At 42.0% G+C, this 27,951-nt stretch overlaps 1 protein-coding gene across 3 annotated transcripts; it reads right to left on the reverse strand.

Moving 5' to 3' along the window:
• Positions 1-85: 85 nt before the first annotated feature.
• LOC120111499 (calcium-transporting ATPase 5, plasma membrane-type-like) lies at positions 86-27,951 on the reverse strand. 3 transcript variants are annotated; one of them, XM_039128583.1, is made up of 9 exons: positions 27,790-27,951; positions 23,820-24,048; positions 23,472-23,675; positions 10,507-10,623; positions 10,386-10,428; positions 7,971-8,083; positions 7,748-7,879; positions 7,562-7,651; positions 86-247 (listed from the first exon to the last, which is right to left on the reverse strand). In XM_039128583.1, the coding sequence occupies exons 3-9, from the start codon at positions 23,628-23,630 to the stop codon at positions 170-172; spliced, it is 732 nt and encodes a 243-aa protein (XP_038984511.1). In that variant the 5' UTR covers positions 23,631-23,675; positions 23,820-24,048; positions 27,790-27,951; the 3' UTR covers positions 86-169. The 3 variants fall into 3 exon arrangements, with proteins under 3 accessions (XP_038984511.1, XP_038984506.1, XP_038984503.1); XM_039128578.1 differs by having other exon boundaries at positions 89-247; positions 23,472-23,632; XM_039128575.1 differs by having other exon boundaries at positions 92-247; positions 23,472-23,666.

Below are 27,951 nucleotides of genomic sequence, written 5' to 3' on the forward strand. Positions count from 1 at the left end.
ACATGGTATCAAATTTCAATAACAGCTCTAGCTCATCCTACCCTACAAGGATTACATATATCTAGTGATAACCTAGCTGCAAAATGGCTAGATGGTTTAAACTGAAATAAAGCACTAGTTTATACTGAAACAAGGTAACTGGTGTTACAATAACTTGATGAATGAAAAATCAGATACCTGTAACAAGTATGACAAGAATAACAGCAAAGGCAATGCTTCCACCATCATACCATCCTTCTTTAACACCCTAAAATAAAATAGACAGAACAAGGAGACAGTTAGGAGAAAAAAGCCAAAAAGCTACATAGACTATGAAGAATCTATACAGAAATGCCCCCATTATAAATAAGAATGATAGTGGGAATGTCTCAAGCAACATGACAATAGACTGGCATGGCATGAAACAAAAAATATAGAGGAACTCAGATATTTAAAAGAAGTTCTGGAAAATTTTGCCAAAAAAAACTCCAAGAGAAATACCACATAATCCAAGACAATTAACATTATCAATCAAATGCTGACCAGATTTTGGTCTGGTTAAGCATGCACTAGTCCAAACTTCATTAAAGAACTATCAGAGGCATTCAAATCTAAGCAAGTCAAGTAGCTCATATAACTTAATTTCATAATTGCACTTCAAAAGTGGCATTGGTCAGAAAGTCAGGTCAGATGGAGTGATTATGTTTAAATTCTTTTCACCATGTCTTTTCACAATTGCCTGTGGTTAGAAATATGCACATCTGGCTGATTATGATCACAGATCTTTTACTATGTAAAACATGCTTTCTGGACACTCTTAGGTGCTCCTTCATACCAATGTCGCAAACTACAGGTCAACTTCTAAGAGCACACCGCTGCAAACTTTCAGCAGTTCTCAAGCTAACAAATCATACTTTTTTAAGGAACTCTAATGGAATTGCATTTTATAGTAAAGCAGGAATGCAAAACAAACATTTCTCCTTAATGCTCCTCAATTTACAAGCAAGATTTTGGCAATAACATAAATTAAGGCTCCATGAGTACAACAAGCGTGCCTTAAAAAAATATGCACGGACTGAAACTACTTACACAACAGCCATAAAGGAATGGAGTAGCTGAGACAAATCATTGAGAAGGTGGCTTCAGATTATAACTCACAAGGGTGTCAATCATACTTAAATTCATTGCTAAATTACATAAAAATTGCAAATTAATATGAATAAAACCAGCTCGTGGTGCGGTCCAGTCTAATATGAAAAGATGAGCAAATTAAAATTAAATATGCCCGATCTTCTCTATTAGTTCCTGGGCTATTCATGATCTTCTAGTCTTTTTTTTTTGCTGGAAGCGGGTGTTTCATACAGTGCGTGTACGAATACACCCAAGAAAGTTAAAATACAATAACTCGCAAAATGCTAGTGGCAGCTATCCCTCTCCTGACCAAAGTTTGTACCTAAGTGGTAGGCCCACGTGGGCCGCCACCCCAGTCGGCCGCTCAATTGGCTTCTCTAAATACATGCTTGGCTGGAAGGCCCTCCCATCTTCTAGTCTTTCACCTTCTAACTCTGCTTCCAATGTGCTTTTGCTCACTAGAATTCAGCCCATGCAAGGATTCTCTTTCAGGAAATCTCTGGGTCATGGATAAAGAGAGTTTTTTTTTGTTTTCTAAGCACAATAAGAAAGGGAAAAATCTTTTAAAAATGTGAACAGCATTGGGCATTTCAGATTCCAGCACATGCCGGACTCCAAGCCAGCATTATTGGCAAGGCATGCCTGGTGTCCAACACAAGCATGTTGGACTCCAAGGCCTTCCCATTATATGTAGTAAAGATGTTCATCCTTTGTACCAAAAAAAAGACGTACATGTCAAAAAACCTCATTTTTTTAAATTAAAAGACTACTTATAAATCAAAGAAAATTTATAACACATATAATAAAAATGAGGGTGGGCTTAGTGCAATGGTAAGGTTGCTTCATTATGGCCAGGTATCATGGGTTCAAAACACAAAAACAGTCTCCCTGCATGCAGAATAAGGTTGTATATATTATACCCTCCCCAAATCCTGCAGTGATAGAAGCAACGTCAGCAGAACTGACCCGAACCGACCAGTTCCGCCCGTTTCAATCTGTACTGGTGAGCCATCGGTACGGTTCAGGCTCAAAAAACGAGATGCGTTCCCAAAGCTGGAGAAGGAGAAGGAAAGAGAAAGTGAGCGGAGAAGGAAGAGAGAGGGAGAGGACATCGGCGAAGGATGCGAGGGGCCGGCGCCGGGGAAGAAGGGCCGCTTAAGTGGCCGACCCCTGGAGAGGCAGAACAAGAGAGAAAAAGAGAGAGAGAGCGGGGGAGGGATGCTAGCGGAGGGCCAGCAGAGACCGCAAGGGGGCCGGCACTAGGGAAGAAGGCCGCTTAAGCGGCCGACCCCTGTTTCATTCGAAATAAGGATCGATTGCTTAAAAAATTTGCCCGATTCGTAAGTGAAGTCAGCAAATCGAAGCGAGGTGACAAAACAAATCAACAGGAGAGGAGCTAGAAGCCTTAAGCGCTAGGCCTAATCGATTCCCTTTCGTCTCTGCAAACATGGGCGGTGGGCGGGAGGTCAGTGAGTTGAGAAGAAAGTGCGCCCGCTCTCATACAAAACGGAAGCAGTGAAGTCGGCATATCGATTGCCGACTTCACTTACGAATTGACAAATTTTTTAAGCGACTGACCCTTGTTTCGAATGAAACAGGGGGTCGGCCGCCTACGAGGCCTTCTTCCCCGGCGCCGGCCCCCTCACGGCCTCCGCCAGGTTCCACCAACCCTCCTCCGGTGTCCTCTCCCTCCCTCCCCCGCTCTCTCTCTCTTCCTCTCTCATTTTGTTCTCTCCCATATGTTTGTTGTGTCGGTACGGGCCCGGCACGGCATAGCGCGGGCCCGTACCGAGCCATCCCGCGGAGAAATCGGTACGAAGTTCGGTACCGATTCCTCCGACCTTGGATAGAAGTCTCGTGCACTAGGACACCCTTTTTTACATATGTAATTAAAATGATTGCCCTCATCTCCTTACCTATACAAGATATTTGTCTATCACATATCCTATTCTTCATTGTAATTTCATTTAGAAGTGGTCATGTCTCACTATATCACAATTTCTAAGCTTGACCTATGTCAACTAGCATCCAATCCCATGAAAAATGCAATGAAGAATCCCTAAGTTAAGGTGCAACTTGGATTTGGCTCAACCCACTCACTGGTAAGGTTAGGCCAAGCTTTTATGAACTTTGATGAGGCTTAGACTCAAATGCCATTCGCAACCCAAGTTCGGTTAGGTTAGGGTCAAGCCCAATCCAACCAACCCCGTGAGAACCCATGAGAGCATGCGTTTAGTCCCATATTGATTTTTACCTAGGAGATCTTGGGTACTTATAAATAACTAAGGAATCCAAATAACACCTATCGGCTAGGCTTTTTGGATGAGGTCCTAGATACAAATAGTATTTGGGCAGACCGGGCTCTTGACCCATGTGGATTAGGGACAGTGCAGCACGGGTCCTTTTAAGGCTGGCCACGAGCCGATTGTGGTTTGTGATTAGATTTGACTAGATTTGTCAGGGTGAGGACACCAGAGCTTAAAACACAGAGAGTAAGTCGGCATCCGTACATGCATGTTGGGTCCCACCTTGATTATTTGTCAGGAAGATGTTGGGTACTTATACAAGACCAAGGAATCAAAATAACACTTTCTAGCTCATACCTTTTGGGTGAGATTCTAGGTCGTCACAAACCCACTCAACCAAAATTGATATAATAAATAAATTTACATTTGTATTTTACATATTTGTATGCAAGGTTTGCCTTGTAACAATTGTACTAACTATATGAGACCAGTAAGGTACCATTACAACACCAAGGTTCGATTTGGTACAAGTCAAATCACTCCACACTACTTTGAATTGAGCGAAACCACCTCGTACCGCCCGGTACCAACCCGTACTGCTCGATTTCAAGTGGTACCATACATGGTCTGTCGTACCGCCAAGTACCGGGCTTGTACCAACTTGAAATTAAGTTTCATACGGATTTTCTTCCGGTACGGTATGGTACGCTCTGTACGAAGGTATACTATCCTGTACCAAGATGAACCGACCTGTACCAAGGTGTGTATCGGCCCGTACCGAGATGTACCGGCCTGTATCGAAGCGTTTCGAAATAAAAATTGAGAAAAATGGTTAGACAACTCTTTCGATATAGGGGTGTACCGTACTTACCATACCGAATTGATAAGGTACTGATACAGTACCCGATATCGAGATTGCGAACTTTGGTACCATAGTTAGGAGTGAGAATAAAATGTCGAAGGTTTGTCTCTGTGTAGGGTGCATACCATATATACCAAACATACCATACAAAGCCATAATGTACCAGTATGGTTCCCAGTATAGGTTTTGCAGACCTCGCTTGGATGTTTCATATAACTATATCTTAGCCTATTAATTTATAGAATAGCTTAGCTGCACTTGCATGAGACCCCAAGATGCTAAATATTAAGTTGACAAAATTTCTTAAAACCTTTCTCTAATCTTACATTACCTATACAAAAATAATCAAGCTAACCTAATTAAACCAGCATAATCTAAACCAATAACAACTCCAACCTGATATGAATTGAGCTTAAGGGTGTTGAGTTGGGTTGGTTTCAAGAAATCCCATACAAGGTCAGGTAGGTTTAGTTAAGGGTTGAAATATATCAAGGTAGTGTTGGGTAAGGATTAGTCTTGAAACAAAAATAACCAAGCTAACATGATTAAACCAGCACAATCTAAACCATGGAATGTCGTACCGGCCTGTACCGGCCGGTACGGCCGGTACGTACCGGTCCGGTCCTGGGCCGGTACCGGAATGGCAAAAAAACCGGTATTCTCGGTTTTTTATCCGAACCGGCCGGTACCGGCCTCGTACCGGTGCGAACCGGCCGGTTCGCACCGGTACGATTTTTTTTTTTTAGAACCACAGCACCGCGCGCTGTGGTGTTTGAAACCACCGCGTACCGTACCGGTACCGGCCGGTACGTACCGGTCCGGCCGGCCACCGGTATGCCGACCGGTACCGGTACGGCGGACCTTGATCTAAACCAATACGAACTCCAACCTGATATGAATTGAGCTTAAGGGTGTTGACTTGGGTTGGTTTCAAGAAATCCCAATACAAGGTCAGGTCGGTTTAGTTAAGGTTTGGAATATATCAAGGTAGTGTTGGGTCAGGATTAGTCTTGAAACAAACCACCTCACCCAAGTTGCATCCCTCCTTTTAGATCTTCCTTACAATCCACATTTCATAATCTAAAACAAAGGAAGATGGTTTCGATGGTTGACCAATGATTAGATATCAATATTATAGGCATGCTGTCAAGGATTGCTTTGTCTGTAACAAATAGCCACTTACCACTTACAAAAAAAGGTTGCTCCCCATATGTTCAGAGTATGCAATATGCACCACATGGTCAAAAGCAAGCCCAATTCATCAAGGTTTCAATTTTGAACAGCCCTATATGGATATCTTCCAGACATGCATGTACAAATCAATCATACCAACACACCCAATGTAAGTACTTTACCTCATGGCAAGCCCTCATATTACATCATACGCTAAGAGCAACAAAGGCAAAATTTGTGCCATGATGAGCAAATAACACGGTTATGCTGGATACGAACAAGATAAAGAGTCAAAGTAACAAAAACTGAATGGAAGGTTCTAAAACAGCTTTTAAAGAAGAAACTGTTGAAGTTTGTTCTAGAAAGATTGGCAGTAAATTTAATCAAGTTTTTTATCCTTAAAAAAGGGGGGATCAAATAGTTAAAGCAAGAGTAAGGTATCAACAACTTCATTTGAAAACATAGAATAATGAGAAAATTCTGGTATATGACTGTAAGCTAAACATCACTGTTCAGTTTACCTCATGAGCCATGAATATGCATCTGCATGTTCTTCAATCAATATCAGACTTATCAAACTTTAGTTACCTTCAGCTATCAAGACAAATTCAAGTCTCTCCAAACTGTTGCATGTAATCAAGAATGCCTTCTTGACCTTCCTTTGGTCATAGTTTCCCATGGTTGTCCAAGAATATATCGTCTTTGTTAATTTCACATCATATCGTACACCATAAACCGGAAAGCAAGAATTATGGGAAATAACATGACAAAGAAGTCTTGATAGAGCTCAAGTAACAACATTCAGCTCGACTAATAATATACTAACTGAAACTCTTCCTCATGTCTGCTGCCTTACTTTTTAAAAGGAAAAAAGGAAAAAAAAGAGACCCACTTCCACACACACAACACCAAATCTGCTCCAACACTCACTTCTGGTAACTAAGCCCTAAATACACACAAAATGTCCCTAAGCCATCAAAAAATGATTTTCACTTTAACTTCATTGGTCTTGCTACTTAATCTCCAACAATATACTTATTTTATAAATAAAACATTCAAAATGGCATTAACACATCCGAATAAACATCCAGTTTATGTTAAGCTCAACCTACATCTTGGTCCATAACTGGTCCTATAATTTTCTTCCAAAGTTCTATCTCAAGTTTCAACGATATTGTATAACTGCAATACACCCATGGCATCCCATCATTTAAACATCAATAATTTAGTCATTCATGATCTCAAATGCAAGGCCAACATCCAAATACAATACAACATCTTAAAGAATTATAATGGGATAGCCAACATCCACTTCAAACAACCAAGTGAAGCTTATATAGCTTCCCCATGCTTACATAATCCCAATCCTATTCCCCAATTAATAAAATATTTTAATCTTAAATAACCAAAATATATAATAATACATTTTACATTAAGAGTTTGTGCAAGCAACCATTTTATTTCAATATCATAACCGTCCATGTTTTTACCTGAAGGAACACACAGCAATCGCTTACCCAAATAGCAAGATCTTATGCAACTACTAATAATGGTTCGTTGTACTAGCCCAAACCGGATAGTACAGAACGTATCATATCGTACCAGTTCGATACCGGTACCCGGTATGAGTGGCGTACCGACACTCGGTATGCCAAAAAGACTTCATACCGTACCGTATCGACACAATACTAGAGTGGCACCAGTACGGGGTCCAGTACTAAGACGGCGAACTTTGCAACTAATTGATTTGATTTGCACTTAAAAGGTTTTCACAAGCAAACTTTTAAGAGCGTGATGAGAAATCAAGATGCACAAGTCAGTATAAATTAAAATTTACCGTAGTTTATATCATTATTTAAAGGGTAGAAATCGTTTTTTTTGGTAGATAAGAGTGGCAGTCCTTCAAAAGCTGTATACTAACTAGAATCTAACAAAATGCACTAGTACTTAATAGATGTCAGGAAGACTGAGGACCCCAGAAAGTAAAAGAAAATAATAATAGTAGGAACAGCAGCAGCAGCAGCAACATAGATAATTTCACATAACCTTATTACGTAATATGTACAGCCTTATAAGAAAAAAGGTACTATTGTGTTAAACTATTGTACAAGACATTACAGTAGAGTGTCTGGGCAAGAAAATAAATACGGCAATACAAGGTCAATCTCACCTCTGTCTTCATGCCCAATACCAATGATATTACCGCAGCTATCATAAGGATGACAAGGGTTAAGTCTTGACAAGCTTCCCATAGAAAAATCTAAAAAGTGAAACCAGACAGAATATAAAATGTTATGGACAATTTTTCTTACCAAGCAGCGAGTGAAAATGATAGGTGACCATAAGTAAGACATACCAAAAAACTTCTTCCTTTTTTTCGAGGATAAGTGTTGGCCCCAAATGCGTTCCTCCTACGTAATAATTCAGCATCATCTTTACTAATTCCCCTGTCTAAATTGGTTTTTAACAAATTTGACAGCCCTTTAACCTAAATAAAATGGAAAGAAAATGTGCTTAGAGTAATAGGTAAGAAGATAACAGTTTCTTAGCATGGGCCTATGATTTTAATGGATACTTGCCCCGCCATATTCTTGTAGAGCAGAATAATCATGATTCCTTGTCACTAAAGTAAGCTGCTCCTCTCCAATGCCAAAACCATCAGTTGGAAGTTTTGGTAAGCTTCCCGGCGTGCCTAGGACAGATACAAACACAGAGTACAATAATAGTAGAAGACATTCATTAAAGCCTTAAAATGCATTTTATTATGAAATGTAAATCTGAAAAAAAGAATAAAATTGAGCAATCAAAAGTTCAGCAGATATTTATTAGGGATGCGACTTGCCCTAGGTTAAAAAAAAACAAATCCAGCCATGGGTGATGCTGGATTTGGTGTTTACTGAACTTCGACAATCAGGGTTGGTCTAGCAAAAACACCAACCATAATATAGTTGGGTTTTGCTAGAAGTAGGGGAGCAACAAAGTGACCAACCCAATACTGACTCTTTATTGTAACAATAGAACCCTTAATAGTTTCCAAACCAACTTGACATACAACAATCATCTGCACAAGCACTAGCAGTTTGTTTAATTATACAGAATAACACTCAGATACTGTCTAGGCCAGAAAATTCATAAAACAATAATATTTATTATTTACTCAAATAAAATGCTCTATTTTTTGTTGGTACAAACCAACTTGACATACAACAATCATCTGCACAAGCACTAGCAGTTTGTTTAATTATACAGAATAACACTCAGATACTGTCTAGGCCAGAAAATTCATAAAACAATAATATTTATTATTTACTCAAATAAAATGCTCTATTAACTAGCTTATGTAGTAACAGAGATGGGCATTTGAATGCAAACGAGGAAGTATGAATTTTTGTGATTTTACATGATTGAAAATATTTTTTTATTATTTGTGTGACTTGATAAATTCAATCCAATTTTTAGGATGTGCGCTTATCTTGTTTTGTGCTCCTAAGAGTAAGAACTTAAAAATGATGGGATTTCTGGAGGTGAAACTCTTAGGCTCCATTTGGGGGAGCTTTTGAAAGGGCAAAAAGCACTTTCTGACCCTCTAAAAGCACTTTTGGATGAAAAAGGGTGTTTGATAAAAATTTTGAGAAATTCTTTTAGCTTTTCCAGAAAGCTAAAAACAGCTTTTTGGAAGAAGTTCTATTTTGGAGCTTTCCGAAAAAACTATTTTGAGCTATCTCGGGAAGTTATTTTTTTGACCAAAATACCCATAATAAAATAAAACAATTACATACTTTGTCCCTTTATAAATCTAAAAATTTGCTGAAGCCCTAACAAAGAACTCTAGTCGTGGATCAGACTCCCTTCCATGCAAGAAAAGGTATTCTTGTTTTCTATTATTGAATTATACTATAAATATAATATTATATTAAATTATATCATAATACATTAATATGTTATGTTAAATAATTTAATATTATGTTATATTATGGGAAATTAATGTATGCTAATAATTATAATATTTTGTACTTTTATTATTGTATTTTACTATAAATATAATATTATATTACATTATATCATAATACATTGATATGTTATGTTAAATAATTTAATATTATATTAAATTATTATGCTATAGTAATGCAATGTTATATTACTATATTATAATAATACTATATTACATTACAGTAATATTATACTATATCATATATTTATATATTAATATATGTTATATTTTATTATGTTCTGTTGTATAATACTATGCAATGCGTTTTATAGTATTTTTGTCATACAAAAGTACTTTCTCAGTTTGTTTACCAAATACATGTTAAATGCCACAGCACTTTAGAAATATGGTTACCAAACAAAAACAGCTTTTTATAAAAGTTTTACTTCAGAAAGCTCTACTTCCAAAAGCTGTACTACCAACAGCTCCCTCAAACAGGGCCTTAGTCTCCCATTTCCTGAGAAATGAGAATTCTATTAAAAACAAGATTATACTATAGTATAGTTGGCACTCAAAACTGCTAAAAAACATGCCTATCCCAATGCAACAAGAATTGTGATTGGCTTGGAAGATTTGGGGTTCAATCAGGTCTTGATTAAATAAATCAGTCTCTAAATCAAGCCAAATTGGATTTGGGATGGGAAAATACATCAGTTAAGTTGGCTTTGGTGAGCTCATAATGCGAAGCAACCTGCCTAAGTTGCAAATTGTGCCCCATTATCATGTATAGCAATAAGCATTAGGGAAAAAAGGCAAAAGACGAAAAATTGAAGGTTTTAATTCAACAAGAAAGAATAACAAAAAAGAGAAGAACCAATGCATGTGTATCAGTCTGGACAAATATCACCAGGTCAGATTAAAGCAGGCGTAAAGTAATAAACTATATTATTATTTTATCCATAAAGAAGAGAAGATCAAATAACAACATGAGTACAAAAAGAAACATAACAAATATAAGCATTAGTCAAATATACATCAAATCAATTTTGAGCACATTTAGTACCTGGGCGCTCCCTTTCCCCAGCCTCTTTGAAAAGAAACGCTGCCTGAAGAAGTCAGAAATAGGATGAGCAAATAGAAATGTCTGTACAAAAGCTATGTCCAGATGCGGCTGAAACTGATACCCTTATGACTTGAGCATGTGCACGAATTTTTCTCCTTATTTGGTCCTTTTCTTCCTCCTTCTTCAAATCCAGAGTATATCTAAACCTGCGAGAAGCATTCAGCACAAGTGCCGCTTGCTGTGAAAAAAAAAAGAATGACTAAGTGTGATATTAACCAATAACCACATACTATCAATTTTGTGCTATCAAATACCAAAAACCATTTATATAAAAGTGAAGATTATTCATACATTAATCTGTTTAACATATCAAAAATAGAAAGAATCTAGCAATGAGATATCTCTGTTTAATGAACAAGCAAAGAAAATAGTTAACGCAGAATTGTACTTAATGACATTGGTGAATAGGGAGAGGCAGAGAGGGTAGAGAGAGAGAGAGAGAGAGACTGAACTGTCATGCTAACATAACAGCACCCTTGGCTAACTCATTACAAAGAAACATACAAGCTAGAGTTACTGACAGAACAACAATAAAAGTATAAAACTATGCCTGGAAAGTGCATGACTTTCAGGAAAAAACAGTAACTCAAGGATTTATGAGAAAATTGATTTGTTATGGATATTAAGCAGTCCATATCTTCCCATCTCATGCCCACATAATAGGCTACATAGATATAAATAGCAGGGTGCAATTAGCTAGAAAAACATCTGGAACAAAAATAATGCTTCGTTTCTCTTTCTTATTATCATACCACGGCTAAGAATGCTTGCCCGTGCCCTCTTCACCTCCATCACCTTACTGAACCACCACCTCACCACTCCTGGCATGTCAGTGACATTTTTCTCACCACTTGATGTATAGGTCAGAAACCTCCAAAACCTTCAGTTTCTAAGCATTTTAAAGCTGCAAATCATTCTAGGGGTGCAGGTTCTCAGTTTTAATGATCCACCATTTTTTTTTTTTGCATCAGCAAGGTATATTTATAAACAAATCTCTCATATCATGACTTGGTTTGAGCTAAAATGATTTGCTTTTCCTCGATAAATAAGCTTCAGTGAAGGCAGATATATAGTAAGTTAGTAAGTAGTAATCATTTATCAAATGCATGCATATATAAATAATTTACTTGAGTCAAATTATATTGCATTTAATGACTTGGTTTGAGCTAAAATGATTTGATTTTTCTCGATAAATAAGCTTCAGTGAAGGCAGATATATAGTAAGTTAGTAAGTAGTAATCATTTATCAAATGCATGCATATATAAATAATTTACTTGAGTCAAATTATATTGCATTTGGCAAAGCAAGTTGCAATTACTCTCACAGCCTCACAGGGCACCTTCAGTTATGCTTAAGGAATTACATTGGACAAGTACATGGAGGAATTCCAAGCACTTTAAACTCATGCCACCATCACAGCAGAAGTTGACATAATTATCATGGAGAAAATTTGCTATAGAGGCATGGATTAAATGACTCAAAGAAACCCAGGTAACTAAAGCTGCTCAGTGCAATTTATCAGATGTAGAAGAGACGTGAGACCAACTTGAGAACTTTGCTCGATGCATATAATCGTATCCTATTTCCATGCATACATACATAGCTAGATTGATTTAAAGATAGATGCAATACATAATAAATGCAACACATCAAAACCCTCTTTTGTCTAACTTTAAAATTGCCCAATGCAACATAATTTTATCCTATTTCCATGCATGCATACATAGAGATAGATTGATTGAAAGATAGATGCAATACATGATAAATGCAACACATCAAAACCCCTTTTTTGTCCGCCTTTAAAAACATCCTGGTGCATCATTAAAAGTAATGTGAAATTAACATATGCACGATTGAAGCTTGATCTATTCTTTCAAAGAAGCAGCCAAAAATATCTCTGAACCCCAGTGTTTCGTACCCATATAAATAAAGTTAAAAAAAAACTCATTATATTTCCATACCTTTTTGCTCCATACATTAAAAAGCAAGTTATTGACATCCAAAAGAGAAACCATATGCGCTTTCCGACTTGAATCAATAAACAACTTATCAAGGTTAGCCGAACTGATACTAGGACCCATGTCGGTACGATACCGGTTCAGTACGATATCGGTTCAGTATGATACCGATTCAAGCCTTTTGAGATATTGAAAGGGGGGTCGCACCGGTTTGAACGGGTGCGAACCGAGCAGTTCGCACCAGAACCGTCCAATTCGGAGCGGTTCATGCTATTTTCTGAAAAACAGCACTGAACCATGCTGATTCTATACCGGTTCGGTTCGGTATAGGGTGAACCAGGTGGTTTAGCCCAGTTCGGCAGACCATGCATCTTATGATTTATTTTAACAATGAAGGTGTGATGAACTAGTGACAAAAGTACTATCCTGCTGGAGTTTTAATGGATATATTTAACTTAAACAGATAACTCATCATCAGATCGATCTATTATAAGTATTCACCGTGCATCCTTTGACAAATCCATGTTCGTATGACCAAATCAGTGAAAAAAATCTTGCATACTTAAAATATAGGGTATCTAAGTTGTACCATGTGCAAAATAGCGATGATTAAATCTTTTGCAGAATCTTTTATATAAAAGCTTAATTTCCGCACCTAGCTAGCACAAGGGAAAATGTGTAAGGTCATCATGCAATGTGGTCTCACAACCACAATATACAGAGACGTAATTGACATCAGTTCACCTAACACCCAACATTAATCACCTACCAAACATGCATGAAAACTCCATCTATTATTTATGATCAGAAGCATGACAACCATAAGTCCAAGCAAAGCAACATAAAAGAGCATGAAGATATTTTCGGACAATGAGCAAGCAAAATGTAAGAGATAACAGTGAATTGCTTTCTAAGTCGGGATAAATAAGTTTCCATGATACACAAAGAGTCATGAAAAACATAATTGTATGTTCAGGACCAAAAGATTGTTACGCCTCATGCAGTTGTCTCAGTACCAGAATCCGTACCAGTGCCACACTAACACAATGTCAGTATAATGTGGTATAAATTTTTTTGGCAGACCAAGTGTTGATACGTCACCCATACCGATACCGGTACCGAACCGGTATGGTACGGTATGCCCCGTACTGTCCGGTTCGGACCGGTACGGCATACCATGCACCACTGTTCACATCTGTGAAAACATCATTCTACCATCTACTTCAGATGAGTTGCTAGGTATGGAGCTAAGATGATGGATCTAAAGATGGAGCTAAATTATGTGTCACAATATAATGTGCATTTTTAAACATACCAATAATATTATCAAAAGTAACATGTTTTCATATTTGATAATATGGGGCTACAGTAGCAGCAATGATGTCTGAAATGATTCAACAGGCATGAGTTGTCTAATAGCAATGAACCTTTTGCTTTGACATCTAAAGGCTGGCATTCACTGATCATAAGGAACTTTAATAGTGCATAAAATATCAAAAGATTATTCGACATATATGAAGTATATCTTTTGTAGGCATGTTATTTTCAATTTCAATAAATGCAAGTACTCAACATAGGAAGATATAATAACTCTTTTCAAGTTGGCAATTCAGGTATGACAAGCAACAAAAAACCAACAAGGAGATTTGAATGAGCAAATGATGTCAACAGTTCTTTATCACCATATTCCCAAGTAGTAAATCCCTGAATTTAGTAGACACATTTGTTTCCAATTTTGTCCTTCCTATTTAACAAATCAAAGAACTTTAACTTCTGGTGCTTCTCAGTTTCTTTCCTTGCATCATTTGAAACTAACTTCTTTGTTATTCCATATTCCAACAGGGAAACTAATACCTTCCTCCAAAATCTTCTCTTCCCATTGAATAATGACTCTGTTGCCAATCTAACAAGTCCCTTCTATTCATTTTCCTCTGATCTGGTTGCTAAAGAGAATTGATTTAGTACTTGTTCCCTTGCACTAGGCAAGGTTGTATGAGAGTAAGGATCTAGATAACAATTTTCTTTGATTAAATATCCGTCTGATCACAATAGTCATGCCTACTATGGTAAATGATGTAAGTAAATTGCTCTCATGTTGTTTAGTCCAATATGCTGGGCTAATCGATAGAAAAATCAAAGGCTTTGAGGTACAATACATCTAGCAAGCCTTCAAGAAGAGCCACTCCAAGAATGCAAAGAAGCATCAATAGTCCCAAAGTGTCCAGTAGTGCTAGGCCACCATGTAATTCACAGGTGATTTCCAGCCAAGAACCAAATTGTGGCATCTTAAAGAGACAAATATTGCTTCAGCTAATGGACACAAATAAGATTTAGGCATCTATACCAATAGTCGAGTTTTAAATATGCTATCAATCCATGAATTTTAGGTTCTAAGGCATTGGATAGAGGCATAGAGCACTGAGTCAGATCTCTATCACAATCCAAATCAGTTGAACCAAAGCTGAAATTGGAGCATGACCAAATATTCAACAGCTATTCATGCCTAGATTTAATTTACATGAGAGCCTACTTCAGCAAAATTATCTGGATTTTGATTTAGCCTTATTCAGCCTAACTTGTCTAAAGAAGCAAAAGATAAGTTCATGATATTCTTTTAGTAATGTCAAAAAAATTTGGCAATGTTTGATACGAATTTTGAACCAAACCATAACCCCATGTGAAGTGACATGGTTTAAATTAGACAACATTCAGTTCAAGTCACAAAACTGTCAGCTGCTACCCCTTCAAGCAAATCAGGTTCCAATTGGTAAACTTGGGAAGTTGGCCAAAGTGACTAGAAACCAGCTATTTACTAACTGGGTCAAGTTGACATGACCAAATTGTTAATACTTAAAAAACAAAAACAAGGGCACTGTGGTAAATGAAGTAATATCAAAAGGTTAAAATAACTCCCTAAGTCCATAACCCTTTATCACATTAATCCAAAATTTCAAGCCACCTTTCTATATTAAAACTCCCATCTCTATGCTCTAGCCACAGCTGGTCCCAAGCCCACTTTGCACTCCTCCTTCAACAACACTTCCTCTATGTTGCTGCCCCAATCCATAGCATCAGTTCCACCACTCCCCAATTCTCTCCACCATCAAAAGCAGAATCAAGGATGTTTTACCCTTCCTCCAACAAAAACACCACCACTACCACACCTCCATATTCCTTTCCTCGTCCAACATCAGTTATTGAGCAGGATTGGAGATCTGAAGTTAGGGTTTAACAGGAAGTGCCATGGCAACGCTGGTACGTGATGGCGCGGAAGGTGATTGTGGTGGTGCAGAGTGAGCTTGTGCAATTTTTTTTCTTAACTCTTGTTGTGGTTCCGGTGAGGGCCCTCCGACGATCAAGTTAGAGTGAATTTAGGATGAATTTCCAAAAGTTTCCCCTTACGTTACCTTACGGGGCTATTTATAGTCCTTGTAGAGGTGTCCAAGTGGCGGAGGTATGGCCCGTTCTCATCATGAGAGGGAGTGGCTTTAAGCCAGATGGCGTGTAGCTAGGGTCTGCTTGTGGCGCGCAGTGCAATCCGTTCTTGTGAACGGTAAGGCATTGATAGTCGTAGCGGGGGATGGCCGAAGTAGCATGGCGTTATCATTGGCTGTCATTGGCCAGTAGGTAAAGCATGGCGCGGAGGTGTTGCGATGTACGGCCACGTAGGTGGGTGTAGGCACGCTCGTAGATGTGGCCGTGGGCGAGGCCGAGCTCGTCGAAAGGTCGCATTATATACTCGGCGAAGTCGGCGTCTCTGATTCCGAGATGTGCTCGGTAGAGCGCCCCGAGCTCGGAGATTGGGGCGCGTCACTAGATAAGGCACCCCAAGCTCGGTCGGGGTGCGTCAGTGAATATAGGGGCGCCCTGAGCTCGGCCAGGGTACGTTGTCTATGGAGAATATTGGAGCAGCTTAGCGGAGAGTAAGGTATTGTCCGCTTTGGAGGAGAACGCACGTGCTTAACATCGTGCGCGGCTCGTGCACGGCAATTTCTCCCTCACGACGCCTTGCTATGAGCATCAGAGAAGGTTGACACGGATTGTAGCACCGGCGACCTGTCCAAGGTCGGCTGAGTCCTCGACAAAGTTCAAGGGTCGTGGGAGCTCTTTAATATGTTGCGTTCACGCTTCTTTTCAGGGCATGTCCGGGTGGAATATGAGGGGCCAATCATTAATGCCTCATTTTTCGAAGATGTGCGTCATGATGATCGGCTTTTAGTGGCGTGATATGAAGGGATTTGCAGAGACGGCCTCGGGGCCTGCCGCGTGGTGGAATCTGGCTGATTAGTCGCTTGGGGAAGTCGATCGGAGCCGTTGAAGCAGGCTATATATAAAGCCTTCGGGAGACCTTTGGGGCTCTTATTTAATCTTCCGTTTTCCTTCTTCCTGGCCGCCACCGTTGCTCTCGAGCTTTCGGAGAGGTTTCCAGAGTGTTTTGGAGCTTCTTGGCGAACCTCTCAGAGAGCTCTCTTTTTGTTTTCTTCAGTGAGAACTCTAGGTAGGCATCTTTATCCTTCTCGGTTGCTTAGAGGAGTTTTTTTTTCTATTTTCTTTCGCTTTCCCTTGAGCAAGGCCATGGGATCGCCCTCGAGAGCCCTTATGCTTAGTGCGGGCCCATCCCGAGCTCGAGTCTCTCCGCCGATGGAGGAAGCCTAGCTCAAGGGAAATCACGAACCATATGGGATCAACTCAAACATAGGTGACGAGAATCTGAGCCTGCTTCAGGTTCGGTTCTTCATCCCTTCTGAGTTTACCCTAGAGCTCCCGGAGCCTGGGGCTCGAGTCGACGACCCTCCGGAGGGTCGGATTGGGGTGTTTGTAGCAACACTCCAAGCGAGGCTAAGGTTCCCCCTACACAGGTTTGTAAACGAGCTCCTGACGACTTATCGCCTAGTCCCAGCACAGCTTGCTCCGAATTCGTGGACGATGATAGTTGGCTTCCTCGTCCTGTGCCTTGCACATAACCTCTCCCCCTCGGTCCAAGTCTTTCGGAGTTGCTTCATGTTGAAAGGCAACCCCGCGAACAAAGGATGGTGGTACTTCTCCTTTCGGGGAGGCCACACACTCTTCCGAGATGCCCCATCCTCCATTTACGGGTGGAAGAGTAAATTTTTCTTTCTCTCCTCCGAGCAGTCATAGGGGTTTGACCCAACTTGGTGTTCGTCGCGGGTCGCCATTAACAACAGACTCCCCCAGTTGTCACAGCTCGAGCAGGCGACTTTAGACGCGTTGCTTGGCTTGGAAGAAACTCCAAGACTCTCCGACTTACTTAGCAAGGAGGTCCTGTGAATGTTGGCTTTAAGCTCAGCTCATCTTGGGGGCAAGGGTGATCCGCTCGTTCTCCCTTTTCCTCTCTTTCCTTTTTGTTGGGTTTTGACCAAGCTTTATTGCCAGACATTGCAGGGATGCTTTTTGACTCCAAGACTCTGATGGCCAAATACCGCAAGAGGGTGGCCGTCTCGGACGGAGCCCGGTCCGAGCAAAAGGCGAAGAAAGCCCGAGTTGCTTCGAGCTCTAGCGTCGAACGGCGTAAGCTCGGGATTGTCATCGCCGAACCTGCTCGGCTTGAGCCTGAGCTGGTCCGCCCGATTGAGGTCAGGCCGCCCCTGCAAGCCGCAGAAGGGGCGTAGCAGAGCGGGCGATTGCAGTGCCTGCCGGAGCTCGGAGTGCTCGAAGGGTCGTTCGGTCGCCCCAATCGAGTTTCGAGCTAGGGGCCAAGCTTGGAGCTCCGTCTTCTTCAGGGGTCGCAGCCTCGCCCGAAGCTCATTCTATTTATTCTAGGCCCGGGAGAAAGCTTTTTCAACCCGGGTGCCAATTATTCGAGGACGACACGGCATTGGAGTCTAGCAAGGTCGCCCGCGAGCTCGTCCGTTGCCCCTCGCTCCCACGCGATCGAGCTCAACTAGTGGAGCTAGGGGTGACCGAGGTTGTGGACGAGGCCTACACCACCAGTATTTTGGTAAGTGATATCACCTCTGCGTTGATGCTTGACCCCGGCTAACTTCTGTTTTCTTGTGTCAGTCGCTCCATTTGGTCGACATGCTGGGGAACGCCGTGCTCAACTGCCGAAAGCGAATTCGGGAGTTGCGGTCAGAAGTGAGAGTCGCGGAGCAGCGAAGGGTGGAAGCCGAGGCCCGAGCTGCCGATGCCAAATAGCTGCTAGTGGAGACAGAGCAAAAGTCGGCAGCTGCCGAGCAAGGGCGGCAACAAGCCGAGGCTCTTGTCAAGGTCGGGCTCGTCCAAATCCAGAGAATGGAAGTTGAGCTCCTCCAGACTTGTTCAACCGCCTAAGGTCGCATTTCAGAGATGGAGTCTGCATTGGTTAGCCAAAGGCGCGAGGCTGAGGCTTTGAAGCTGAAGGCCGAGGAACTCAACCGGATGGCGAAGGAGCAAGTCCTAGTGGCCGTCCAAAACTTCCGCAAGTCTGAGCAATACTTCGACGAGCTGGCAGAGGGGGCAACTGACGCCATGATCCGAGGTTTTGAGAACTGCCAAGATCAGGCTCAGAGACTTTGCCCTGAGGTCGACTTCAGCTACTTGTGGATGGAGGCACCGAGGTGAAGGTCAGAGCCGAAGTCGAAATAAGCGAGCTTGCGAAGGCGCACGAGCCCGCTATCGGGGTGGAGGTCCTCCCCAAGGTCGAGCCCGAGGTGGACCGAGCTGACTAAGCTTCTACTTATATTTTTTTTTTCCTTTTTGTAAGGTTGGCGGCTACTAGGGCCTTTTATATTCAGCCCGATCTCAAGGTCGGTATTTTTTGTACTCGACCCTTGGCCTTTTTAATATCAATGAGATATGCGTTCCTTTCAGTATTTTGTACCTCTGAGATTTGGCAAGTATTTGAGCTCGTTTTGCTATCTTTGAAATCCGACTAGTCGCTCGAGCTCGTCTTGCTTCGTGTCCGGCTATTGACATCCGAACTGCGTAGCATAGGTCTGAGCCTATCTCACGTAGCAGGAACCGCGTCGGGTGTTCGTCGAGGTTCTTGTGCTCGGCGTTCACCTCCGGCTTGGCCTTGGAGAGTTCGCGGAGCCTGCTATTCCTGAGCTCGTTTGTTGGTGCACTTTAGGCGCTAAGATCAGACATCCGGCTGGCTTCAAATCCTTACGTAAAAATTGAGCTTGGAGCCCTGTTTTAGCTTTCGTATTGTAGCTTACTTGGGCGTCCATAGGATAGAGAGCCGTTGCAATCTTTGATGCTTTTCGGCCTTAGAAATTGTTGTAAGCCCTGCTGGGGCACTCGAACCGAAGTCGGGCCGTGCTTTGGCTTTTCTTGAGGTCGAGAGAGTTCGATTGACTCAGTCAGCACCTCATTGTGCTCCGGGCTCAACCGGGGCATCATTTCTCGCGAACGATCGACGGGGCCTTTTCGGCTCTTAGTCGGCTCTGCGAGGCGCCCCGCTTTACTAAGATCAGGGGCATGCTCGTAGATAGTTGCGGTCGGAAGAGCTCTTCAGTAGCTCCCTATTGATGCCGCAAGGTGCCCCCCACTCAGATCAGGGGCATGCTTGTAGATAGCTACGGTCGGAGGAGCTCTTCCACTCAGATCAGGGGCGTGCTTGTAGATAGCTGCGGTCGGAAGAGCTCTTCAAAGGCTTCTCGTTGATGCCGCAGGGCGCCCCCACTCAGATCAAGGGCGTGCTTGTTCCTGCGGTCGACAGAGCCTCTTCGGCTCTTAGTCGACTTTGTGGGGCGCCCCGAGATTGGGCCTGGGACGTCATTATATTATGAATTCGCCATAAAGATGGCTAAAATATGCCAAACTAGTCGAAGCATTTTAGAAATATTTTGTAGGTCCTGGAAGCTGTTTTCATTGATAATATATATGAGATTTCCAGAATGCTAGCTTCAAAAAATTAAATTACCGTCCAGGATCTCCAGCTTGTAAGCTCTTGGCCACTAGATTCGGACGACTCAGTATGGCCCCTCCCAGTTTGGGGCGAGCTTCCTCTGCTCCAGAGGTCGGAAGGCTTCAGCCTTCCTCAAGTCGAGGTCGCCGACTTTGAATAATTTAACTTTGATTCTGGAGTTGTAGTATTGTGCCACTTTTCATTGGTATCTTGCCATGCAAATTTGAGCGGGCTCCCTCATTTCTTCAAGTAGGTCCAGGTTGCTCTGAAGCTGTTCTGAGTTGGTCGTAGCATCAAAGCCTTCGACTCGGAGCGAGGGCAACCCGACCTCAAGGGGGATGACCATCTCCGTACCATAAGATAGGTTGAAGGGGGTCTCTCCAGTGGAAACTCGGAAGGTCGTCCGGTATGCCCAGAGGATATTATAAAGATCATCGGCCCGCTGTCCTTTTGCCCGGTCCAGCCTGGCTTTGAGCCCCTGTAGGATGGTCTGGTTGGTCACTTTTGCTTCTCCGTTAGCTTGAGGATGGGCCACCGATGTAAACCGATGATTGATGCCGAGTTCGGAGCAAAAATCGTCAAACCGGGCATTGTCGAATTGGCAGCTGTTGTCGGATATGATAACTCGAAAAAGTCCGAACCGGCAGATTATCATCTTCCAGACAAAGTTCCGCACTTTTGGTTCGGTGATTTGGGCTACAAGTTCTGCCTTGACCCACTTTGTGAAGTAGTCGATGGCGACAATGAGAAATTTTTGTTGTCCTGTAGCTGGAGGGAAAGGCCCCAAGATGTCGATTTTCCATTGGGCAAAAGGTCAGGGGGCGCTCTGCGTCCCCTCGAGAGTATTGTCCGCTCTGGTTTCGGGTTCGGACGTCTTCGGCACCTTTGCTGTCCTCACGGGTTTGTCCCACATAACATAAGCGCCCTCGAAGGGAAGGGGTGCTACCCCTCCTTATAATGCACAGTCCTTTCCACTACTCTTCCAATGTGGGACTAAAGTTCGTCGCCCCTCACCCCCCCCAACATACCCCCCCAGTGGGAAGGGTTGTGCCGAGGTTCGGAGGGCGACCTACATAGGCCACCACTTAGCACGTCGAGTTAGAGCGTGTCCAGATACTGCGTCCCCTCGACAGTATTGTTCGCTCTGGTTTCGGATTCGAGCATCTTCGGCGCCTTTGCCGTCCTCACGGGTTTGTCCCACGTGACGTGGGCGCCCTCGAAGAGAAGGGATGGTGCCCCTCCTTATAAGGTACAGTCCTTTACACTACTCTTCCGATGTGGGAATAAAGTCCGTCGCCCCTCAATCCCCCCCAACATACCCCCCCCCAGTGGGAAGGGTTGTGCCGAGGTTCGGAGGGCGACCTGCATGGGCCACCACTTAGCACATCGGGTTAGAGCATATCCAGGTACTACGTCCCCTCGAGAGTACTGTCTGCTCTGGTTTCGGGTTCGAGCCTCTTCGGCACCTTTGTCGTCCTCATGGCTTTGTCCCACGTGACGTGGGCTCCCTCGAAGAAAAGGGGTGCTTCCCCTCCTTATAAAGCACAGTCCTTTCCACTACTCTTTCGATGTGGGACTAAAGTCCGTCGCCCCTCAACCCTCCCCCCCACAAAAACAACTCTCTTTAAGGGTTCTTCAGTATCTAGAGTTGATTTCCTTATCAAGTTCATGCATATCAGGTTAATCATTCATTGTGAATTAGGCTTTAAATACTTGCCCAGTTTGCTAAAATGGTCATGTTCAGGTTGGTCATTATGGTCTAGCGCAAGGAATGCTAAACCATGCCAAACCAGCCGGTTTGGGACATGCTGAACCGAATCGATCGGACATGCTATAAATTCGCTTCTTCAATTTTTCCTTTCCTTCAAACGCTCGATCATGCTCTTGACCCCCTCACGCATCTCTCTCGCCCATCTTGCCGACTGACGACCATTCCAAGTACGCCGACCGCCTCCTCTCCCTCTCTCTCTAACCCCCCGCCCTATGGAAACCCGATTGTCCCAAGAGCCAGAGCATCATGGCTTTCGATCAGACACCGGCCCTCCCTCTCCTTCTTCCTCTTCCCCGCTCTCTCTCTCTCCCTCTCTCTCTCTAAACCCCTCCCTCTTCGTTCCAAACTAGACCCTGCCCCTCTCTTTTTCTTTTTATTTTCAAATTTTGAATTGAGATTGGCAAACCTTATGCTGACTTCAATTCAAAATCTGAAAATAAATAAAAAAATAAAGAGACCGAAATGCTCCTAGCACGGTACACGGATCCATACCTCACCATGCCGGTCGCTAACCGGTATAGATCCCAGTACCGATTTTGAGAACCTTGGTCTAGTGCCTTTGTCTTGAGATTGAATTGAGCACGTAACTTATTGGTACCCCTAGTCTCAAGACTAATTGCTCCTACAATTAAGAAGCAATCCATGAAGAATGCTTTATAAGAAGCCATGGCTTGATCTTTGAATAAGATTGCTACATATGACCAGGGTTCTATATTGGGAAATTCCTAGAGTGCATCAATCTTCTCTCAAATTATCTTTCTCCACATCTCTCTCAATAAGAAATAAAGATATTCAGGGCATCAGTCAGATCGCTGCCCTATATTGCTTCACGCCCTGCATTTATTGTCTTGAGTCCTAGTCCATCTTACATCAACTTCTTCCATTGCCTATTCATCCATCTTAATGTTTTCCTATAATAACTCTGCTGGTACCACCTTCTTAGGGGCTCTAGAACTACCCTATAATAATTCCGCCGGTGCTAATTTCTTATGCGCTCTAGGACTACCAGTCCACTCTAGTAGAACACCAAGATAAAATCAAAATAAACATGCACTTTTAACAAATAAACTATCAGAAACAACTTGAGCTGCATCCATCCCCAAATCAAATCCCCATCTATGAGGTGCCATGACTCTACTTCCATCTAACTTAACTGGGTCCCCTTTCTGGACAAACACGAGGCAAGATATCTATAAATAGAAAGAATTAAAGAAAAGCAGTATTCCAAATTAACCACCGCATTGCTGAAAACGCATCAGATTGCATACAATAAAAAGCCATGAAGAAATACAAATCCGACTTGCGTATTGGTATGAAAGCACTTGTAATGCAGTTCAAAGAAATCAACGCTACAAAAAAAAAGCACTTATAATGCAGCTCAAAGAACTCAACGCTACAAAAAAAAAAAGAAGAAGAAGAAAGAAAAGCAATTAAATCAAGAACGTACTCTCCATCTCCGGAGCCGCTCTATGGGGGCGTTCTTGGGAGGGATATCGAAGGGGCCGCTGGAGGAGCAGATCTCGCCAGGGTTGCCACGCTCGCGGCCGCTCTCCTCATCGCATTGCCGCATGTACCTGTTGGGGGACGCCACCGGGCGGAAGGCCATCGCTGTCGCAGGAGAGATGACACCGTTGCGGTGGATCTGCTACCACTAAGCATCAAACGGCGGTCGATCGTTCCCCTCTCCGTCTCCAAAGAATCAATCGAGAAAGAGAGAGAGAGAGAGAGAGAGAGTAGGGTTCGCAAAGACCAGTAGGAAGAATACTGCCCTCCTTTTTATTGAGAGGCGGCTTACCTGGCGGATTGGAGAAGAAAACTTAAGAGATGGTGGGAATCGGAAGCAACGGGGACTTCTTCTTCGTTATTTCCTCCCTCTGCTCTCTCTCTCTCTTCCTCTTCCCGCGCCGCTCCTTCTTCGATATCTGGCTTCCCCTTTCCGGCCAAGAAACTGCTCTCCAGGAAGACCGGCAGGAAAGACGGTGATAATGAAGGAGGAAGTTTCCTCGAAGCTTCTTTCCTACTCGCTGCAACCATATATATATATGTAGAGAACGGTCAAGACTATTTGGTGGAAGCCCACCGGTAACGTAGTCTATAGTGATAATGATGCATCATAGCCGTTTGTTCGGGCAGGCCAGAGCAGCTGGCGGGGCGCCCGTACGGCTCACGCATTTCCTGCCGTTGTGAAAGAAATAATGATGAAAGAGAGGGCGGACTCAAAAAGAAAGATGTAACCTCTTTCAGGACAGGTCCTGAGTTACGTGAGGCCTCTAACGCAGAACCAAGAGAGTTTGATTAAGTAACGATGGTTATGTAACAACATAAGTACTTCCAGAGTCCAGACTGAATAGATTGGATGCCTGTATTCCGTTACAAGACATAAACCTCAGATGATGACATGGTTCATTGGCATTCCTAGAGAGTCAAAACGTAGCTTAAAGGTCACATGGAAACATTCAAATTCTCACCACTCAGGTCTGCATTTGGGCCTTTGCCGAGATGCCTTTCGAACCGATGCTTATCAATCTACTGCACATGCAAGACATATCTGAGCGCCCAGCCCAGCTTGTCACAAATCCAGATGCCTACCGATCTCCTCGAACAGCAGATTCCGTAAGGCATCATCGACACCACCACTTACCTAATATTCTCTTTTGGGAAGGCAAGATAAAGTTAATATGCATTCGGTTTTCTTCGAAATAATCGTGATGGCCTTGGATGCTTCCACGTCTTGTCTCCTACGGGGTCTCACAAGCCTACGATCACTCCACATGTAAAGAAGTCTCTCAAAGATGATGACCCCAAATTGCGAACCTCCCTATTATTTTATAATAATAATAAACAAATTTGTTCCATAGACTCCCTAAAGCCACTGTTAAGCTTTTGAGACAAGGGATGATTTTAATATAGTATTAAGATTGAGATTCTGTGTTCGAATTCTATTTTTGCATTTTTTAACTTCATTATTAAAAATTTTATATATTGAGCTTATCCAATAAAAAAAAAAGTCCGGCTCACACATACGAAGAAAAAAGTGTAAAAAAATATAAAATACATAAATAAATCTATCTTATTTTATTAACTTAAATTTTTAAAATAAATGGTGATTTTAACCTTCAATGACTATTAAATAAAAATAAAAATAAACATTTTAGTGAGGGCAGTTTACATGCCTGCTCTACTTTTTTATTATTATTTTTGGAGAATAGTGCCTATGACTAGACAAGAGAGCCACGGAATACTTCAACTAAAATAATCAAGCATAAGGAAAAAGATGGCTCGTCACGCAGGAACAGCAATAAAAATAATTATCTGTGATACTTCGTGTCCCAATTAGCTCTTGCCGTATGCTCACATGGATATTCTGACACAAAATAGGTGGCATGCGACGTGTGGGCTGGGCTTCCGAAACAAGGCAAAGTAATGGGCATCCAAAGTGATTTCCGCATCACTAATTAATTATTATCAAGTACCAAGACGATAATACGCGGCGAGGAATAGTGGATTCCGACTGCAATTCGTTGTCTAGTATAATTTTTTCAAACGTCAACATAAAAAAAACTCAAAGCGGTTCCACTCGTCAAATTCTGGTGAATAAATGCGAGTAGTTCCACCGACTTGTATAAATCTAGGGGCTTCCGGCTTAGAAAGGGCGTCAGCTACTCGGCCAGCCCCAGGAACGGAACCTGATTCTCTTGCATTCTCTTGCGTTCTTTAGTAGAGTAGTTGAAGCTGAGATCACCTAGAATGTGGAAGAATGTCTTGCCTCATAGATATATGCTTGGAAGCCCTAGAAAATATTACATTATTCTATTTACGACCTATCTTGCAGACAAATTATACTATACATCGCATGCACCGACTTAGCCATGCACTATACCGATCAGCTCATCTTCTTTGGATGGTTAATAATGAGTCAGGCTCATGGAAAGGAGACGAGGTGATTAGCATGGTGCACAGCTATGTGATGTATACATGTGATCTATTCCTTTCTATTTCTCATTTTTCTTTTCCACAACTTTATCCCTCTAACCATAGAAACACTAAACTAATGGCAAATGAACTTACTCACTGATTAGCTGGTTTAGGGGATAATCACTAATAGTTAAAATATTCAAGAGATGGTTAGCTATTCAACACCTAGACATAGTCTACTTGTATGCAATGAGCAACAGAGTCTTTTTCTATATATCATAAGCACCTGGCAACAATATAAAATTATGTAAATTTGATAGTATTTTACAAGGCATGAGCAGTGCGAGTTCGAATCGCCTCCATTTCAAGATTGAACTCGAGTTTCGATCTTGCAATCATGGCTGTTGATGTATCTATACTGGATGCGATTGCTTGGTTGTCACATGATACATGTAGCATATCCTCTCATACGCTTATGTGGGCCGGGCCTATGCAAATACACGACCGTTGTGCAATGCATAACTAGTCGTGATTGCTAGAATGGACCTCTCTAGTTCAATCCAGAACTAGAAAGAACCCTGGCTTAAAAGTATCATCTCATACGGTAGTGGTAATTTATAATAAGAGAGAGTATTTTTTGATCTGCTTAACTATAATTTCTCCAAAAAATAGAAAAATAAGAAAAAATTGCTGAAGTATGGCTCTAGACCCTTTTCGATTTCATTAAATAATAAAACTGATTTTAACTCATCTATTTATACTATTAAGGTTCGACTTGAGTAGAATTTCTCGTCTACTTGAAAAGATAGTAAGATTTTCTCGAAATAATAGTTTCTAGATATCAACTTGATATCAATATAAACTTTGCCTTCTACAATCTCGATTCTCTGAAGAAGCAAACTCTCAAAAAAATTATCATAGCAATATCAACTGTGATATTAATATCAACTTTACTTTCTATCATATCATCTGTTATTTTTTGAATTAGAAGATACAATTATGTCAAAAATTTAAAAAAAAACCGACAAAATTCGATTTGGTCAGATATTTCAGAGACCTAAATGATTTCAAAATCAGGTTATTCGGAGCTATATGAGCTTATCAACCGACTATCAGGTCGTAGAACACGAAAAGTTATCCCAATTTATCAGAGAAAAACATTTCTAATGAATACATATGAAATTTATGTTATCTAAAAGTTAGAATGCAAAAAATTGATATTAAATATTATGGATCTCAATCATGTACCCTATTCGAACCTATCCAAGATAATTATAATGGTTCACAATGAATCTGATGATCCTTTTTGAATCAAAATCATGGCTTTAAAAGTACCATCTCACATAGTGAAAATAATTAACATATTCAAGTTCAAAGGCTTACATGCAACCGAGATGATACTATGCATCTTATGTGCAATGAAAGGTCCGTGTAGAGGGAGTGTTTGGATGGTAGCTCATTCAAAGTGGAAGCTGTCACACGGAGAGTCCGTGTGGAGCGTCAACTAAACGGCCGGACGCACAGCTGTCGCACATGCAGCCTGCCTCGTTTGCTTCCGTCCAAAAGCACGTTTCCAGCGGAACCGTTCCGCTCGAATGCATACCAGCCCGTCCGATCGGTCGCCGACGAAGTCCGCCACGGGACAGACCGGCGGACGAAAAGCATCCCAAGGCCCGTGAACGGACGACACGTGTCCCTGATAGCATCCATCCAACGGGACCGCAGGTACGTGTCAGAATCTCACGGGCAACGGACGGCCTTCTCCTATACGTACACGACCTAGATCTAAACCTTTCCCTGAGCCTATCTGTGTGAAAGAAATGGCTACAGTGGTCGGAGGAGGACCGTACCTTTGCCGTGGAAAAAGCTGGAAACTAGGATGCGGCGAGGGGGTCCGACCGGACTGGCTTCGCGTGCTTGGGGATCTCGTTTGTTCCTTCCGTCTGTCGTTCTTTATCATGGAGAGGTCGTAGAGCGCCTGCCACCGGCGCTGGTGCTTTTGCGCTAGGTCA

This window comes from Phoenix dactylifera, chromosome 1, assembly GCF_009389715.1.
Source record: "Phoenix dactylifera cultivar Barhee BC4 chromosome 1, palm_55x_up_171113_PBpolish2nd_filt_p, whole genome shotgun sequence".
In the NCBI taxonomy this organism is placed as follows: Eukaryota; Viridiplantae; Streptophyta; class Magnoliopsida; order Arecales; family Arecaceae; genus Phoenix; species Phoenix dactylifera.